Source organism: Drosophila grimshawi, unplaced genomic scaffold (assembly GCF_018153295.1).
Source record: "Drosophila grimshawi isolate 15287-2541.00 unplaced genomic scaffold, ASM1815329v1 contig_848, whole genome shotgun sequence".
Lineage (NCBI taxonomy): Eukaryota > Metazoa > Arthropoda > Insecta > Diptera > Drosophilidae > Drosophila > Drosophila grimshawi.
The window spans coordinates 3,340,889-3,361,640 of record NW_025063692.1 but is presented as its reverse complement, the minus strand read 5'-3'; the positions used below and the strand labels follow the sequence as shown (position 1 = coordinate 3,361,640).

Here is a 20,752-nt window from a genome sequence, read left to right as displayed (position 1 = left end):
TTGCCCGCATAAAAAGCTGATGCTGATGCTGTCTCCACTGCTGCAGTCGTGACAAGTGCAGGCATTTAGAGGATTCCTCTAAAAATAAACACACACACACACACAAACACACACACACACACACACACACACACACACAAAAATGTTTTTGGCAATATTTCAAAAAATGATGTGAAGCTTGTTTTTATACAGTTTTTATACCCATTAACAATAGGGTAGAGAGGATATTCTATGATTGTGGGAATCTATCTTGGAAACGAAAGGAGCTTTCTTCAATCTTGAAAAGTTGTATATATATATATTATAATGTTGCCTAAAACAAAGTTACCAATAACAATATATAATATCAAGTTAAAATAAATAAATTAAATGATGATATTTCAAATAAAATGATTGAAAATGAATTCAAATCAAATCAAGTCTTTTTAATGCTTATTTTTAGAGTATAGAGAAATTAGCAACATCGTCCGTGTATTAGGGCTGGGTACTGGGTATCTGCTAGTCGGCCACTATTGACTCGAGCACTTTAAATTGCTTTTCTTTTCTTTATTACAATTGCGGGAATCCACATCTCTCATCCCATAAAGTACAACTCTTATTTTGAAGAACAAAACCCTATAAATAGTAAACTATTGAAATTAAATATAAAACAAATAATGTAGCATTGAATATATACATATATAATATATACAAAATGTATAAAATCATATTCATTTTAAACATTTAAAAAAAACTCTTAAATATAAAATTGTTACGTCTGAGGCGCTAGGAAATCGATAACAACGATAATTGCAATCGATAAAACCACACAAATATAGATCTATAGATCTATGGGTCTATTGGTTTATGGGTCTACTGGCAATGAATTTATTCGTTGTGAAAGAATCACTAATATTGTTGAGTAACATATACAATTGCTGTATATAGCTTGAGTCACTGAAGTGGAATCGATCTGGTTCATGTTCATTTTAATAATAAAATTTGCTGATTATCCTCTGAATATAGTTATACAATAATTATATATCAGCCCAATCCAAACCAGCCTGAGAACAGATTGTTGTTAAGCTCACATTGACCGATAAGTTGACCATTAAATCTTGACATACCTTTGGCTTTGATGATTGATTGATTACGATCCTCTATATAAAATTTGGAATATTTAGTTCGTCCAGAAACAGAGAACAAATATATAAATAAAAGAATAACTTAAATCATGATATCTGGTAATCCGGACCAACATCGGCGAGTTAACTTGCCATTAAAAAGGGTAAGTAATCTTTGGATACAAAGCCGATCATTCCTGTTTGAGCCATATCCACCAAATTGAAAGGTATCTGCCTACTGGTAACAACTTGACTGCCTTCACGAGAATTTTTTGGGTATAACAGAGTGTTCGAAACAGTCGGTTATGCTCTCTTTGAATGTAAATCAAAAAGTATTCTTTTTGCCAGTTGCCATTCATAAAAAAAGAGAATAATCCATACCAAATGCCAAAAATTTGAACAAAATTACGTCTATAAATATTATTTTTTATTTGAATTTGTTGTAATGCGTTTTTTTTGCGTTTTTTTGTTTTTTTGTTGTCTTTTTTCGATTTGTTTTCTAGGCAGAAGCAAATAATCAATGTGCACAACAAAAAGGTAGGTTTAAAAAAACACACACACCATTTACTCGTTAATATTTATATGCTGTATTCATATATATATAAATATATATATATATGTTTAACAATTACAATTACAAAATACGCGACAGGAAGAGGAGGAGTTGGGGAAACAACAGCAATAATTATAATTATAATAATCATAATAATAATAATAATAATAATAACTCATTGTTGCAAGAGGAGATACAATGCGCAATTTTTCAGCTAGATAAAGATCAAAAACTTGTTTTGTATAATTTATGCCTTGTGTTTAAACTTTAAATACATTTATATGTAGAGATGGTATGTATTTATGTATGTATGTATATATGTATGTGGTACGCTAAGTATGTATGATGTCTGATGCACATATGTGTGTGTATAGAGATATATATACCGGACTTAAACAACTAGAAAACATAATTATTATCAGCAGAACTTTTTTTTTCATAATCCTTATCGCATCATCATCATCATTATCGTTATCGTTATACATACACATAGCGCTCGAGCAGTTATCGAAATGGTTATCGATTTTGGCTGTGCAAGCATTTTGATGTTGTTGTTATTGTTGTTGTTGTTTTATAACTTAGTAATTTCATTAGGACACTTTTTGTTGGTGTTAAATCTTTAAGCATTCCCATCTCAATGCGTACTACTAAAGTAAGTACCTATTATATTTATATATTAGATATAGTAGATATATATATGTATATGTATATATATATATCTGTTTTTCTTTGTTGTTGTTGTTTGTTGTGTAGGTGCTTTCGCTTTCCTTTTTTACGCCAGAATGTTCACGAAGGCAACGTGCGCCATTTGAAGATTTGGTTAACTCTTCTTCCTCTTATCCAGATACACTTAGAAATCGTCTATAGGTATATATATATATATATATATTGTGTGTGTGTGTGTGAGTGTGTATTTAGATTATTACAGTGGCTAAATTGTAATAAGGACGACGGCATTTTAGGAATTGTGTGTTTTATGCACAAAGCAATTAGTTATTAGTTATGCTTTCAAGCCTTTTTCTATATATATATATAGATATATATATATATATATAAGTTAAGATTATTATCGATTTATCGCTTGACTGTGTGTGTGTGAGTGTGTGTGGATTCACTGTGCTTTTGCTTGCGTTTGGTTCATTGATTGATTGATTGATTGTTGGTTTGTTTGAATGTGTGGATGATTGATCGCATTCGATCCCCGTTTAGTATCTGCTATTGTTGAACTGTGAATTAACCGCCGAGCTAACAGCCGATGTGGCCGCCTCCTGCACATGCTGATTACGCAAAAATTCCGTGGTGAACTCCGCCTTGGCCTTATCCATGCTGGCCCCAGTGCTGCGATAGATGCTATGGATCTTCATTATCATCAGCACATTGGCGCCGGCGGTGGTCGCAAAACAGAACGCAACGATCAACAGCAACAGGCCAACAACGATGCCAGCGGCGGTGTTATCAAACTGAACGATCGCCGTTATAAAGCCACAATAGCCCAATTGCTGGAATCCGACGGCCTGGACAATCGTGTACACCGTTTGGAAGAAGTACACGAAAAAGAAGACCATAAAATTGAAACTCGAATCGTTGCGGAATGCCTTGTAAGCGGGCCGGAACCTAAACACATCAAACAGACAAAGACAGAGACAGTGAATGAGTAAGAGAGAGAGAGAGAGAGAGAGAGAGAGAGATAGTTGTTACTCACCAACAGACGTAGGAGGCGGGCGTGAAGAGGATCATATAGAAAATGGCTAGAAAAAAATTGGCCACGTGGCCCTCGTGAAACAGCAAAATCAAACACCCAATTATATTGGCGGCCAGCGTCAGAGTGTAAACTGCAATTACAAAGGACAGCGATCAAGATTAGCAAAACAGGATGTCAAATTAAATTCTACAGCTTTCTGTCTGTAACAGAGCAATAGCAATCTGCCTAGCTCCGTCAGAAGCAAGAGCAACAAGTTGCCTAATGTGCTCTCTTCTGCAGTTGTAGCAATAAGCAGAGCGAGAGCAGTGTGTGCAGCTTATGCCAACTGCTAAAGCAATCCCATATTTTACTCTGCGTAGCTGCTATTGCTACTGCTACTACTATTGCTACTACTATTGCTACTACTATTGCTACTACTATTGCTACTACTATTGCTATTGCTACTACTATTGCTATTGCTACTATTGCTACTAAAATTGGTACAAATATTGCTACTATTATTGCTACTACTATTGCTATTGCTACTCCAATTTCTACTACTATTGCTACTGCTATTCCTACTACTACTACTGCTACTACTACTGCTACTACTATTGCTACTACTATTGCTACTGCTATTGCTACATCTATTGCTACTACTATTGCTACTGCACTTGCAATTGCTTCTGCTCTGGCAAATAACGGAGTAGAGCAAAAAAGCATTGATTGATATCACTTTTCTGCTATTTGCTCTGTTCAAATTGGTGGCTGCAGCAATAGCAATACAATATTTCAATATTGCTCTTGCTGTTACAGAATATAAAATTCCAAGAAGAAAAACTAAACTCTCACACAAATATAAACTAAAAAATATGAGTAATCTTTTATCAAGTCTCAATTGTAAATTCACATTTCGATTGCTTGGCTAAGCTAAAGTTAAATCGTATGGTGGCTGCTCTATCTACAACTACCCACCCACACACACACACACACACACACTCACACACACACACACACTCACACACACACACTCACACACACACACTCACACACACCCACATAATCGAGTCATTATGACTAATACCAAATGTGCTGTTTGCTTATCAGCCTTTTGGGGCGTCTCAATATAACCATAATCATAATCATAATAATAATGTGTTTATATTGACACACACACACACACACACACACACACACGCACACACACACACACGCACACACACACACACCGGCAGGCAGGCGATAATACAAATTGAAAATGAATAGAAAAGAAAGAAAGAAAGCTGCTTACACATCCAGATGTAGTACAAGTGCTTGACAAGCTTTTGAAACTCGGGCGGAATCTCGACCTCGAAGTCCTGATAGAAGCACGACTTCACACAGAAGTTATCCGGCAGCGGTGGCCAGTTATTTAACTGGGGCACATTGCCACCCTGCAGCTGCTGCTCGCGTCTATCCAGTTCGGCGGCCTTGCGATCCAACTCCTCCTGGCGGCGCTGTAATATGACACAAAACCAAACAAAAACAGAAAAAAGACAATGATAAATCAATCACTCAACTATGACAAAGTTAGTAATATATATTTGTATCTATGGGAGTATCTATTTTGTAACTGCAACTGCAGCCGCAGCAGTGCAACCGCAACAATGCACAACATCAAGCAAGAATAGTCGAACAATAGCTACCCTAACTTCTCAACTGGTTGATCATCTTCAAATACAACTCAATTGTGATATAAACTATGAATAAGTAATTATCATAAAATCAATAAGTTAATAAGATTATCATTACTTATGAGTTGAATGAACTTAACATCCAAAAATAAATCATTGATTGCTTATATTAAGCTGTAGTTAACTTAAGATATACTTAATCGATATACACTCCGAAGCGAAGCGAATCGAATCGAATTTTGAATGTTGATTATTTGTTAACTGGAGCAGTTGCAATTTGAGTTCGATATCATTCATATAAGAATATATATATATATATATATATATATGTATCCAACTCAAAATACTATATGTGGCATGTATAGAAACAATGGGCTAAAACAGAACAGGCATTCAACATAATCAAATTAGTATATCAAGGGAAGGGAAGGATGGTTATAATTTTAAGTAGTCCTTCTTTGGTTTGCATTTTCGTTGATGTTGATTGTTGGGTGTTGTTACCTGAAGCTCCTCCGAGGTGATTTGTATGCTGGTGCTGGGCCCCTCAGCGAATAGTGCACCCCTCTGTGGCTGTGGTGTGGCAACGTTCTGTGATAGGGGCTGGACGACGGCAGCGGTGTTCGTTGAGTTAATTTGCAGTTGGGGCTTTGACTGCTCCTCGAATGGATTGTAGTCCTCCAACGAGACATTTGTCGACATTCGTGTCGCCTGCTGTATGGCGGGATCCTGAACACCAAGCGACAAGCGACAGGCGACAAACGACACAAATGAAAAACAATACAGAAAAAAATAAAGGGAAAATGTTGTAAAGCACACGTTAATCAAATCGTAGGCGGCACACATACACAAACACACAACACACACACACAGAGACACACGCACACATATGTGCATACGTGATGTCGTCGTTGCACCTACGCACACACACTCACACAAATGCATATATATATATGACTGGTAGTGTGTGTGTGTGTGTGTGTGCGTGTGTGTGGGGTTTTCATCAGCAGCAGCAGAAATTTTTTGTTGTCAGCCTTACCGCAAATGGATTATCCAGATTGGGCTCGCCAAATGGATTTTCATCGAAACCGTTGCTGGACATTTTATATTATTGTTGTTGTTGTCGCTGTTGTTGTTGCTGTTGCTGCTGTTGTTGTTGCGCTTTTGTGCGAAAAAATTTGCACTTCTTTTATCTGCTTGTGGCTCTTTTTTTCTCGCTTTTGCTTTTGAGTGACGATTTTTTTGGAATTCAATGTGACCAGTTGCGCGACTTACGGTGTGACCGCATTCGCCAACTGTTGAAATGTAAATGCAGTATTCTTTCATTAAAATAAAATACCAAATGCCAATTGTTTATATCGATATGGTATCGATACGTATGTGCAAAGTTGTGCAAAAGCACTCGGCTAAAATTTGTTATCGATACCGGCGCAATTGAAAATCGAAATTCAAATACATATTTGTATAACGTAAGAAACTTTTATTAATTTAAAAATACAGCTTAACACATGCACACGCACTTTTCAGTTTTATATATATATGCATATATATATATATATACTTGGAAGACAAAATGACGCTTAATGCGCATTTGTAAAGTTATACGCATTACGTATTCATATACATATACAAAAAAATTATACTTAGATAGATACATACATTATTATTATAAGATTCATTAAAATTATAATATTATAAGCTACATGTGTACGTTACATGCTACAATAAATTATATCTTTATTGTTCTGTCTGCTGTAAGTACATACATATATATTTATTTTTTTAAACATTTTTCGTTTTTTTTTGTTTGTTTTTGTTTTTCCTCTTAATTTTTGCAACATTTGCGCACCAAATAATTCTTAGACGCATTTTGACTCAACACCCACGATTTCTATACATCAAAATATGTATGTGTATAGGATGCTACAAACTAAATTCTTTTAAAAAAAAATTGATATATATATATATATATAAATATACATATGTATATATATATATAAATATTTGTCTGTTTTTGTATGTATATTATATTATGTGTGTATGCATGTATGTTTTCATGTTTAGCAAAATTGCAAACAACTTTTCGCCATTTGCAGTTAAGGTTTAGACAGGTTGAGAAACTGGGAGACTTTCGACCCAACCCGATATTTTTCGAAAATAGCTCTTTACACATTTTGTGATCTCATCAAACGATTTCAAAATGCTATTTGTTCATTATTTGTTCTTCGCCTTCTTTGCTCATTCATTCGTTGTTGATGTTGTTGTTGTTGTTGCTGTTGTTGTTGCTGTTGTTGTTGCATATTCGTTGTTATTAATAATTATAGGGTCCGTATTGCGAGCCATGATAGTAGGGACCCGGATAGATCTGCGGCTGTGCGTAGTTGGCATAGGGCGGATACGGTGGCTGCTTCTGCGAGTACACTGTAAATCGATGAAGAAATAGGTGTATTAGTGCATGCATTGAATGTAACTTGGTAACAATTCAAGCATTCATACCGGGCATCAGATATTGCAGATTGAGTTGCTCCTCCTTTTCGCGCTCGTTGCGCAGACAGACGGCGGCGCCGGACAATAGAATGGCAGCCAGGAGGCAGGTGCCGATGCCTGTCCAGGCCACAATATACGACCAATCATACACAATCTTTGTATTATCTCGCAGCACCTGTGTGTGTGTGTGTGTGTGTGTGTGTGAGAGAGAGAGAGGGAGATTAGTTAGAAATGTTATTGAAGAGTTTAAGCCACTATTGGAGTCACTCTCATTTGGAGTCACGCACCGTATTCCATTGCTGGAAGTAATCCTCGCCGACAACTTTCTCCTTCTCGAAGAACTCAACGGTATGCCAGAGTCCCATGGCGCCGGCGGCAAGCAGACAGGTCACTAGCAGCAGTATCGATGTGGCAGTTATGGCGCCCGACGATCGCTTCCAGCAGCCAGATAGACCCGTCCAGAACGCGCAGAAGATTGTCACAAAGCTGATGATGAACAGCGCAATGCAGGAGCGTGCCAAATGCAGGCGCGATGTGGCATCCTCATTCGATATCTTGTCGTCATCCACCTGGGGGAAGTAGTCAATGTTCGAGCAGTGTGTCTCAATCGGTGACAAATACGTCGGCACTAGAACGCAAACCAAAAAATAAGCATAGTTCATAGTTTGGGCAGAGGCGGGAGGGGACTTACCTGCTGTTACCGGCGGTCGCTCCTTGGGATAGCATATCCTGAACAGTCCACGGGTTCTCGTATAATAATAATACTTGGCATTCAAATTATGCAGCAGCGACTCCGCATCCGAGTGCTTGGCGGCAAAGGCCTACAATGATGGAGAATACAGGGATTAGCAGGAGTTCATTTAAAAACCAATACTTTAAAATTAACTAATTAACTCACAATTAATATTAAAAAACAAATTCCATAAAGGATCAATACACGTTTCAAAATTAAATCAGATGTTCATTTAAATAATATAATATAATCAAGTTAAATACGAGTATAAAACAAATCTATGAAAAATCAATACTTGTTTAAGATTCAAATTTAAAATATGGTTTTATGGGTATTACTATATTATTATACTTGATGAAGTGTACCAATAAATATATATATATATATGTATATAATTCAGTAATACAAATTTCTGAAATGTCCCTTGAATTATTGAATAACTTTTCATCTAATATATGTTTAGCATTTTATTATATTCAACTCAGTTTATTTTTCAATCAAACACATAAATAGCAGTCTAAGTGACACTTTAGGCACGTTGTTGGTCTTACTCAACTCTCTAGGATCGAAATCTATTAGCACTTACAAAATAAAAAACAGAAGAAAAAACACCATTCTTATTAAATTTTATTCAAAATATGTTTTTTTTTTTTTAAATTATACATTGTAAGAAATTGTGAACTTTGAGCAAACTATTTTGATATTTTTGAAACCATCAGCAGCATTTATTCAGTTTCGTTTTTTTTTGTCGATTTTTAGGTGTTTTTCGCAGTGCATTTTGTTTGTTGCTTTACGCAACGTTTTTATTGACAACGGTCGACCTTCAATTGTAAGACTTGAAATTGCTCAATCCGCAATGTATCTGAAGCTCTCATGTAATGACGTATGCCAATTGCGAACTGCGAACGGCGAACGGCGAACGAGGGAACGTGATCAACGGCAACACTTAATCTGATAAGTACACTATATATATACATATATCTTAAATGTATACAACACAAGCAGACAGCCAGACAGACACCTACGATAATGGCACATGACGCCCATTGTCAGATCTATATTTATGTGCATCCGCGTCTCATTGAGATTCAGATACATATACAACAATAGTAAAACGAAAGATGACCGGATGGTGATCGAGAAGCAACAAACAACAACAACTGGAATAATTGTGATTGAACTACACTTAGACAAAAATTCAAAAGCGAACCAGCGCATTTGTTCCAAAAGGAAAGGCGTCTTTTCCATCATTTTCTATTTGATATTTGCAATTATTTTTTAAGTTTCTAAAAAATTTTGTTACTTGTCAAGAATATATATATACTCTATGGAATTCAGAGTTGCTTCCTTCTGCCTGGTACATACTCATATTCATGCTGAATAAAATTGTTGGCGATTTTATGTAAATTTAAGGGCGTTTCTTTTTTCTCTAAGTGTAGTTGAAATCATAGGCCGAATCATTTTTGTTAAAAGACGCCCACATGAAAAACTTGTTCTCAGTATTGGTTTGTTGTCGTTAAGGTTTTTGTTTGTTGTTGCTTGAGCCAATATACATATATTGATATATATATATATATATATATATATATATATATACATATATAATCCATAATCTGTCGAGAAGGTTATGTTTTGGCTTAATTCAATCAATTGTTATTAAATTTGTGAAGCACTATGGGATTTATAAGCATTTTAAATGCTACAAAAATAAGAACAACTCTATAAAGAGACATCAATTGATGCTGATCAAGAATATATATATATAAATAATTTGATGTTTCGAACGGGATTAGAAATTAATCAACAACAATCAACCTTCGACTTGGACGCTTTTCACGCCGCTCTTTACTCCTCTATTCGACTTGCCCATTTGGGCGTAACTGAGCAATTAGCTCGGCTAGTTATACCCTGTACCAATTAAAAATGTCCAAGTTGATGTCTGTCCTGTTTGGTACTGTATAATAACTCAGAGACTATAAGAGCTACAAAAAAAACACATAAAATCGTCAAATCAAATTTGTTTCATTTGATCGATAACTGCATGCGATGTGTGAATATCGATACAAATCGATATACTCTATTGTCTTGAGCAGCTGGGCTTCAAGGGTATCTTCGCAACGAGCTCTCTCGAGTCGAGCATTCTAACTTGTTATAGTTATAGCCATGGCTATGACCAATTGATGCTCTCATTTATAACAGGAGCTCTCTGCGGCCTGGTGCACACGACTGATTTCTCGAGCCGCTTTATAGCTGAATGGTTTCTCAAGCCAACGGACAACATACAACGGGCAACACACAACGAACAACAAACAACAAACAAAGAAAACACCGCCCCACCTTAGCAAAAGCAGCAAACTTAGAGCCCTTAATTGCCCCCGAAACACCCAAGACACTTTCATAAGAAAGTTACAAAATTAATCCGTTAGGCGGAGAAAGAGACAGGTACACAGAAAGCGAGAGAGAGAGAGAGTTGGGCTAGGGTGGGGTGGGGTTGCGGCTGGGGCAGTGTGTAATGCGCTAATACATTAAACCTAACCAAAAAAAAAAGAAAGAAAAATAAACCCAAATAACGAGGAGGTCCGAGCGCAAGCCAAGCGAAAACCAACCTATTTCATAAGCGATATCACTGGGGGCGGACTGATGGAGGGGAAGGTGTGGTAGAGAGAGATAGATAGAAAGAGAAAGAGAGAGGGAGAGAGAGAGAGATCGGAGGTAAGGGCCAATAACTTCCCACTTCCCAGTTTACATTTGTTGATGCCCTAACCAAAAGCAAAGAGTTTTGTGGTATTGCGTAAGCAATGAAAATAACAACAACAACAACAACACACACATGGACACACATACATTTAACACAAACATCCCGAAATTTACATAATAAGTCCAGTTCTGCAGTTTCAATATGCGCCAAAAGAGAGATACACTCTTTCCCTTCCCTCACCTCGCTAACCACCCTCCAATCCCTACAGACCACCTCTTAGCCCAAGCTCAACGTTTATCGACTTCTCCTCGTCTTTTTCTTGTTCACTTTGTTAGCTTTTTGAGTTTTCTTTTGGGCTATCACATTGTTATTTAAGTACCGGACATCGAGTTAAACACGTTTCGTGTTTTTTTTTGTATTTTTTTTTTTATTTTTTTTGGTGACTGACAGCAAAAAAAGCTTTTCTCTTTTTACAGCGAGTACCCATTAAAAATGCTTAAAAAGGGGGTATGATGATGAAACTGTGCAACAAAGACAGAGAATGTTGTCTTCACTTCATTGATAACTTGGCCACAGGGTAGCATCGAGTCGTGCAAGCTATCTCTCTCTCCCTATCATTCCCTGTCCATCGACTAGAGCTGCTGGGAAAGAGGCAACTTCACCTCTGAATTGTGGTCATATTTTTTTTTAGCTGATTAACAATTTCCCCATAAAGAAATAGAATTTCACGGGGCGAACGTGTGAAACGTGAGGCCATTTCAAAATTTCGGATACAAAACAGACTACGTGTTCCCAAATGCCCAGCTCGAGATTAGCATGAGAGAGCTAATATTGACAATGTATAGAGACAGAGATAGAAAGACAGACACATATAGATAGAAAGAGATATATATAGAGATAAATATAAATATAGATACTGAGATAGATGTAGATATAGTTAGAGATATACAAATCGATGTAGATATAGATATATAGAAAAATATATAAAGAGATACATAGAAAGACAGATAAACCGATCTTTTGTCATCAACAAAACCTGAGCAAAGCATAAACTTGATAACTTTTGGTACGAGTGTATTTTACTATCCTTCTAGAGGGTATTTTAAATTAGTACTGATCGATCAGCAGAACACTAATCGAGTCGTTATAGTCGTATCCGCCTGTCTGTCTGTCTGATTTTCGTAGACTTCCTCATATTGTTCTTGGTATTTGGTAGGTTGGTAGGTAAAACCCTAACCAGCTCGACTACCGTTTTTTCCAGTTTCTCCAGAGTCTAGACTCTAGAGCGTAGTCTGGCGCCATATGCAGCTGCGACTGTTTGTCCACAGATATGTATTAATAAGGCGCAACTATTTTTATGACAGAGACCACAAACGGGTTTCGCTCGAGCATGTGCTGTGACCCCCCCCAACCAATCCACCTACCAACCACCGAGTACATCTACCTACCCCACTAAACATCAACTACATAAGTACACACATATATATATATATATATATATCCAACTCAAGAACTGGCTAAAAAAAACTACATCGATGCAGGATGCCAGCGAGCTTAAAGTTGTACAACTTTACAGACCCAAGGCCGCCGTCGTGTTTTCAACGCTTTTATAAATATATATATATATATATTACATATACAGACGTTATATATATATATATATATCTGCAATATCTGTATCTGTAACATTAATCAACGTAAACTAAACTCAACTGTAAATCAAAAATGCAAAACAAGAAAATAGGATAAATAAAACAAAGAAGCGGAATAACGCAACGAGAAGCTGTCAAAAAATGCAGGTGATGGAAACATACACACGTGTGTGTGTGTGTGTGTGTGTGCGTACATACGAATATGTGTATATGTATACATATGTACACATCTGTGTATATATACATTTGTACATTTGTCAATGTGTATTTTGTTAGGTGCGGCAAATTTAGAAATCTTAAAAAAATAACAAAACTGGAATGCTGTAATCGAAAGTGCTCGACTTGGGGATACCCTGTAAACAGCTACGTAAGTCGAGCGCCTCCTTGGCTGGAACAGCCAAGAGTGCATTTAGTGAAGAGAGCTGGACAAGGAGAATCTCTGAACTTATGTGTGTTGATCAATTTGAAGTGAATATCTTTATAATTGTGGCTTTTATTGCTATTAGTAATCGAGTTGTTATCGATCATTTATCGAAACAACTAAATACAATTGAATTGCGCATGACATACGATAACAAATATGCCAAATTTGAGGTCACTAGTCACCTAGTTTAGCTAGATCGATTCGACTCTATGTTGCTGATCAAGAATATATATATATATATTTGCTTCATTCTGTCCGTTACAAAATTTGGCTCAATGGCAATATACCCCGACATCTTTTAAGCTATAGCATAAATCTCAACAAGCAATATTTGATCAAGTTGTCTTAATAAATTTTTAAAGTGTATGCAAAAAAAAAATAGATGTAGACAAACAAATAACTTGTGATAATTGGCATTTGTTATTTGTTGTACATAAGTATTTCAGCTGGTTTCTGGTTCGACCGTATTTTATTTCGTATTTTTGCACTTTTCATTATTTCGAATGTTATTTCCCAAATAAATGAGCGTGGGAGCACGACATTGACAACAGATCTTCAGGTCTTCAATCTTTGGCGCCAAGTTCAACATTCAACTTAAATCAAAATAGTAATAGCTATAATTATGACAAGTTAAGAAGCACATGCGTAAATGCACTGGAAAAAAAGTACGCGGAAGCCAACTCTACAAAACAAATACAAGCGTGGAGCACAAAAAATTCAACCAACGCGAGTCCAACGTAAATGATTCAAATTTCAACAATTTGTTGATTCAACGAAGAAGCAAAAAAAAAAATGCTTATCGAGTTCGTTAGGAAGCGAAAGCGTTCAAAATCGCACGCTCAAGTGGCCAAAATAATTGAGATTTAAGTAGACTACAACAGAGTCGTGTGAGAAACATTTAGAAAGAGACTCATATCTCGAGAACATCATCACTGCACATCATCTCTTAATAATCAGTGTGGCGAAAGCGCACAAATCATATCCAAGAAAACAAAAAAAAAATTAATTTTTTTTGATTAAGGATGCATTAAATTAAACAAATTACTAAGAAAATCTCTGACTAGAATCATACTTTCTGAGCTGTTACGTAAGAGATCGATAAAAACAGCTCTTGATATTAATTTCATGGGAACCAGAAACAAGTAGAAGGCACAGTTGTTTTGGGCACTTCGACAATTAAATGCCCTTTCCCCTCATAAATCTGCGTTGCTTAATCAATCTTATTGAAGTTCTCACAGTTATCGGATATCAATTTATATCGATATGGGCGAATCGAACAAAGTTATCGATATGAAATGAAACAAACTTGATCTCGCGATGGTGTTCGAGAACTTATATACCAAATTGAGAATACCTCTCTCTCTCTCTGTTCCCTTTTAAAGACGGACAAACGAATATGGGCAAATGGACTCGGCTGATCAAGAATATTAATATACATTATGGGTACGCAGTTGCTGCCTTCTGTTCCTGAACAACTCTATTATACCCTGTTGCTAATTGGGTTCAGGGTTATAACAAGTGTTGAATTATTAATTAGTGTTGTTTAAATGATTTGAATCACTCAGCTGTTTTTAGTAAACAGTTACGACATGCTGAAGGAACTCAAGACGTATTTCCCGCTTCCCCTATGCTATGCTGATGAAGACAGTTGACGCACACAGACACACACACACACACACATTTGTATGAAACCCAACGCCAAATGCAATTCACTTTATGCAAATTGATTTTTTTTATTCTTGACTGGGATATTTTGAAGCAACAACAATAACAAGAAGAAGACGAAAAAGAAGAAGACGACGAAGAAGAGAACGGTTGTTTTGGATAGGTGAGACAACAGTTCGGAATTTCACATGATGTCAGCAAATAAAATACAACATTAGCCAAACTAATGATGGCTAAAAGACAAAGAGACAAACAGACAGTCAGACAGACAGTCTGCCACTCGCAATTTTCAAAGATGATTTACGATTTAATAATAAGCAAACAGTTGTTCAGGTTACATTTGTCCACATATAATAAGTAATACAGTAATACAGTGAACACTCGATATATCGATTATATTCAGTTTGCACCAATGAGCCAAGAAACTTTAGAAACTATAGCTAGAAAATCCACATGTTATATGTTCTATATATACTCCAGAGCTTCGTTCTGCATTTGAAACTTGGGTTGCTATCGATAACAAATCGATAATAAAATATATTTTCAACAATTTTGCAACTAGAGTCAACAAATTCGGAGGGAAGATTGCTGGTGACGACCTTTAGAGATTAATTGTGTTGCTCTCGATACCAGCGATAAATGCAAATCGATAATAAAACATATCTTAAGATTCGCTATCACACAATAAAAACGTTCTTGGTATCAGTATTATATCCAGGCTCTTGTCCCAGAATTGCTGATCGACAACGTTTCAACTTGTTTGAAAATATGAAAATTTCTCTAATTATTTTTCAAGTGTGTGCAAAGAAAAAGAGAAGAAAATAAATATACGTAATGCTGCTTGAAAGAAATCTGATGCGTTCGCTGCTTGGCCGCACATGGCGTATGAGTAATTTGGCAAAAGCTTAATTAATTTTTATATATTTGTTACTTCGTCTCTCAAATTAACATGTGTGTTTGTTTTTGATTTGTATGACAAATCAAAGCGCTTACTAAGCGTAAAAAAACAACATGAAATTCATTCATTGAACACAAAAAAAAAAAAAAAACAAATCCAAAACTTTAAAAACCTCAAGTGGTAAATGGGCAACAGAAAAGCAACAACAGCAAGTTTTCAGCTTTTCCATTTATTGTTGCTTTTCATCTCTTTTTTTCGAAAAGTTGACGTCTACCATTGCATTTGGAGGTAAAAAGTAACGCCAGACGGCTACCAAATGCAGCAAAACAAAACGCAGAAAAGAAAACATGAAAGCAAGTCAACAAAAAAAAAATCAACAACAACAACAACGGCAGACAAATGCAATATGCCTGATAAGGGTTTCTCTTTTTCTGTATGTGTATACCCATTGAAAATGACAAAAAAATGTCAGGGTATATTGCAGTTATGTAAAGGTATGACTCAATTTTGTTTCTCCATTTACACTATATCGATAACAAAAATCGATTATCGATACTATGTAACACTCTGAGGGCAGGAGTATATACATGTATATACTCTATGATCAGTTGAGTCGATCTTGTCGACTAGACCTGAGACTTAAAGAGCTGGAGATTAAAGTTAGTCGTCATCAAGATTATTTCACAACGTCAACTTTCGCCATTTCCACAATATCGATAAGAATCGATTATCTTCTAGTCGGGCACTAACTTTTGACCACGGCCTGTTGGCCCAGTTGGCAAAAAAAAAAGTGCAACAGTTTAATCAATTGAATTTGCAATATGTTTCGCATCTGGCAACATGGCTTTGACAATAATGAATACACAACAATGGCGACTTAGGGCTTTCGGCGATCTGGCAACCAGAATGTGTACGGCATAGGGGAATGGGAGGGTAGCGCGGCCTGGGCTTCAAGCGGGTATCTCGCATACCAATTTTTGAGCGAGCTGAAAACGTGAAACGAGAGAAAACTCAAAACAGGTTTGCCACACACTCAAACAGCAAAATAAAACAATTTTTTGCTTTGGCACGCAGACAGGTACTGGAAACCAGAAGAAGAAGAAGACGAAACCGAGGCAGAGTTGCCATCTAGAAAGAGAGGCACTGTAGTTAAAATAGAAGTAGAAGGAAACGAAACAGAAACAGCAGCAGAAGCAGAATGGGCAAACAGCAAGCACAAAATAGTAGCAGCAATTGTTGTTCTTGTTCTTGTTGTTGTTGTAGTTCTTGTTTTCCTATAAAGCGCTTGAACTTTGTTTAGCCTGAACTGAACAAAGAATTGAGAAAGAGCGCAGAGAGAGAGAACTATTGTACGCATAATTGTATTGTGCTGATAACAGTAATCCGCCCAGAGCGAGTTCTACGAAAGCATCGAAGCCAAGCACAATGGATACAATGCAGCCAGTGCTGCAAATGGCCCTTCTAAAATTCGAGTTTTAAATACTATTACTACTGTAGAAGTCGCTTGGTAATTGGAGGCAAGCTCACTATTTCAAATATTAGTCGTAGAACAAACCACAGAATGCCGCAAGTCGAAAATGCCTGACTAGTGCATACCCAGTTCAACCCAGTTAAAAGCAAGATTTATATATATATTTATATATATATATATGTATTAAACGGTTTAGTAACAATTGGTAAAATATCAATTATGGCGTGAAGGCTGTGTGCTTTTGCTTGTTAAATATGTATATATGAATATACCTCATCTATCCATTAAGATGAGCAAGAGGGTATAGAAGAAAAGTAGCTTGTATTTCGTCCATTTATAGCCCTATAAACTCGGGGCGTATCAATTGATTTGCCATGGGTTAAGCTGAGACGAAAGTGCGCAGCGAACATTTGAATTACGTTTATTCTACATATTGTACCTGCTGAGCGCAGATCAACAAAATTCACCACTCTTGCTATCTCCCTCTCGCCCACAGCGCTGCCAAGATTAACCTTTAGGCGAGCGCAAAGCAAGGCGATCGTTAAGCGACGATGCCAAAAACGTGTAAATATTTTCAGCATTTTGGTGTCGCTGTTAGTTTGTTTTGGTATGCGAGCTATGCGCGCACACACACATGTTTTTATATGATACTCACTCTCTCTCTCTCTCTCTCACTGCCTTGGGCTGCACCCACAAAAACCCCCACTTGTTGTTATTGTTGTTTTGTGTATATTACATGCAAAATGAGAAATTGTTACTTCTTCTTCTTCGCCGTCTCCTTTGTCGTTTTCTTCAGCTGCGTTCGCTTGGCCTGGCTAAGCACTCGCGTAGAAAGTTTTAGCGTTAACGGCCCGCCCAGCCGCCTGCCCGCCCAAGCGCCTCCCTCCCTCCCTCTTTGATCGTCAACTCGCTGTTTGCTTTCGACCTTTCTTCTTTTCGTATGCCTCACACTCTGCACCGCCATGCCCTTATTTAATCTTCTTCTTCTTCAACATTTGTATGTCTGTATGTATGTATGTGTGTGTGTGTATGTAGCTCGCTAGGCAGCAACACGCGCGTCTGTTACTGTTACTCTGTTAATGCTGTCGCTCTGCCCGCTGCCGCTGCCGACGCTGACCGTTGCAGCCAAGCAGCATGCATGCACAGGCACAGTGGGACAAATTTTCTATTTTAATAAAGTTCTACAAGACTTAAGATTTATTTTAAATCATTGTGATGTACACATTTAGTATATTTGAAGCTGCTCAAAATATTCTGCAATTATAAAAGTTGCCAAAAAAAAGAATAATATAGATTGCCATTTTGAATCTTTCACTATACAATTATAATTTTCCGAAATTTTTCCCCATTGGTTTCTAGATTTTCCGTCATCTGGTGCACACTGTGCACATGTGTGTGTTGGTTTTTCTCAAGTGTGTACTCAGTGTGCCTTAGTTTCATTTCGACATCCATTTCGACTTTGGCTCTTAACATCGTCTTCGGCTGCTGTTTTCATTCTTGCCTGCTGCAGTTTGTCTTGTTTTTTTTTTCTATGTGACAAGGCCTTGGCTTGATTTGAACCCATTGTTTATGTGTTGGTTTGACAAGGGTGTCAGATAAATGCACCCACACACACAAGCGGATAATGTGTGTATCTGAGCTGGCATAATTTTTGTTGACACTTAAATATTAAATACTAAATACCAACCTGTATCTGATTGCGTCTGACGTCATAGTGCAGCCAATTGTCTGTGGAGAAGGCGATCGCGAGCAGCGCTGTCGCGATTATCGCACAGATTGTCGCTATTGACAGAGTTACGGCCGAGCAGGGCATAGTTGTTGTTGTTCTTGTGTTTTTTTGTTATCCTTTTCTGTGTGTTTCTTGCAATTGAATTCGAATTGACCGAAAATTGTTGCATGCACTGGCAACAGCTACTGTAATTGCTCTGTTAATGCTACTGGTGCTGTTACTGTTTAGTGTGCTCCTTTTGCTGCTGCTACCGCTAAACGGTTTTTTTTGTGGTTGCGACGATTTTCCAAACAAAAAATAAATACGGTTGTTGTTGCTGTTATTATTATTATTATTATTGTTATTGTTTTTCACAGATAGCTGCTTTTGCTAACTTCTGCTGCTACGGCTGCTTCTGATGCCAGCAACCAGTTTGCTGTTGCTGCGGCAACACAGGAAAAAAAACTAAAAAAAAACGACGACAACGACGACGACGTGTATAATTTAGCAAGCGCAAGGCGAACGGGCGAACGGGAACGGGACCAGTCAAGAAGTAAGACAGGCACAGTAACCGACACACCAATACCAATGCACATACACAGACACACACACACGCACACACAGACACGCGCGCGCAACACGTTGCTGCTGCTGTTGTTATTAATGCGTGTTACGACAACGACAAACTGTGCTCAAGACAACGTTCGCCAACGGACTGAACGCCAAAACTCTTGAGCTAAGTTTCAACAGCTTAGCTCAGCTCAGACAACGAAACGGGCGACGACGACGCTGGCTGAAGCAGCGACATCGCTGCGCAGTGCAATGAAACCCGGCTCGTCTACCTGCTGGATAACAACAACATCAACTGGCAAACAAGAAGAAAATCACTTGAAACTATCGTTGTTCTCTTTGTTGTAGCAGCCTGTTGATATTTTTGCTTTGGTATGTTAAAGAAGCTGGCAGGAGCAAGACGCGGACAGCAGGGCAACCAACGGAAAAAAGACAATACACTGACAAAAAATAACACACACGCACAAAACCACCAAGATAAACAACAAAAATCAATTTTGCAGACGATTTATTAGTATGGCAAAGAGTGTAGTCAGTTTTTGTCAAAGTTATATTGACTTTGCTAAAAAAGTTACGTACTTTTTGTTTGCAGTGTACTGCCAAATAATGCAATAGCATTGTAGCTGTGTGTAGTAAAAGATGCTGCGGCTGCGCTGTCAACGTGAACGTCTGCGTCGGCGCAGGTAAGCAGCAACACATAAGCCCAGCAAGTGGTAGTGTGTGTGTGTGTGTTTGGCATTGGCATGCCATTTGGTTGTTGTTGTATTCATCAGTTTTTATAGTTGTCTTCTATTTTGGGTTTTCGTTATTGCGTGGGTTTTTTTTCTTCATTTTTTCTCCTCTCGATTGCATTTTTGGGCGCGCTCAAAAATGCAACCGTGTGCGTGTGTGTGTGTGTGAGTGGTTTGGTGTGTATGCATGGCAAAATACCAGAGTTGCCTAGATAGATAAGCAACAATAAAAGCAGACACATGCAGGATAGGCAATTGTCAATGGTTGTTGTCGTTGTTGTTGTTGGCTGGTAAAAAACAAGTCTGCGCCTGCCTGTCATTCACTCAGTCAGTCACTCAGTCAATTTGTCCAATACTTTATTTTCTATTCGCATACCGTTTGCATTCCACAGCGTCGAGTTTTGCGTTGCTGTTGTTGTTGTCGCCAGTATTATTATTATTATTATGTATGCGAATGGGGGGCACTTAATTCACAAATTTAGCACAAATCGTTAAATATTTGGCGGTAGTTGATATGCATGTACATATGTACGTACATACACACACATCCATGTATGTATGTATGTGTGTGTGTGTGTGTGCATGTGCGTGTGTGTATGAGTAACAGCGACAACGAAAGTGAGAGCGGCAAGTGAAAAGACTTCCGTTTGGCTGTTGCACAAAGAATCGCTAATTTATGCATATATTTCTTCAAATTGTTAAGGCCAT

The 20,752-nt window shown here is 37.4% G+C and overlaps 2 protein-coding genes across 2 annotated transcripts; both read right to left on the bottom strand.

Moving 5' to 3' along the window:
- Positions 1-2,097: 2,097 nt before the first annotated feature.
- Positions 2,098-6,234, bottom strand: LOC6569372 (secretory carrier-associated membrane protein 1). The gene is made up of 5 exons (XM_001995742.3): positions 6,047-6,234; positions 5,512-5,736; positions 4,629-4,833; positions 3,359-3,488; positions 2,098-3,270 (listed from the first exon to the last, which is right to left on the bottom strand). Exons 1-5 carry the CDS (start codon positions 6,107-6,109, stop codon positions 2,862-2,864), a joined length of 1,032 nt encoding a protein of 343 aa, XP_001995778.1. The 5' UTR covers positions 6,110-6,234; the 3' UTR covers positions 2,098-2,861.
- A 444-nt stretch (positions 6,235-6,678) lies between these two features.
- Positions 6,679-19,445, bottom strand: LOC6569371. The gene is made up of 5 exons (XM_001995741.3): positions 18,723-19,445; positions 8,186-8,315; positions 7,782-8,122; positions 7,504-7,669; positions 6,679-7,428 (listed from the first exon to the last, which is right to left on the bottom strand). Exons 1-5 carry the CDS (start codon positions 18,846-18,848, stop codon positions 7,319-7,321), a joined length of 873 nt encoding a protein of 290 aa, XP_001995777.1. The 5' UTR covers positions 18,849-19,445; the 3' UTR covers positions 6,679-7,318.
- Positions 19,446-20,752: the final 1,307 nt, after the last annotated feature.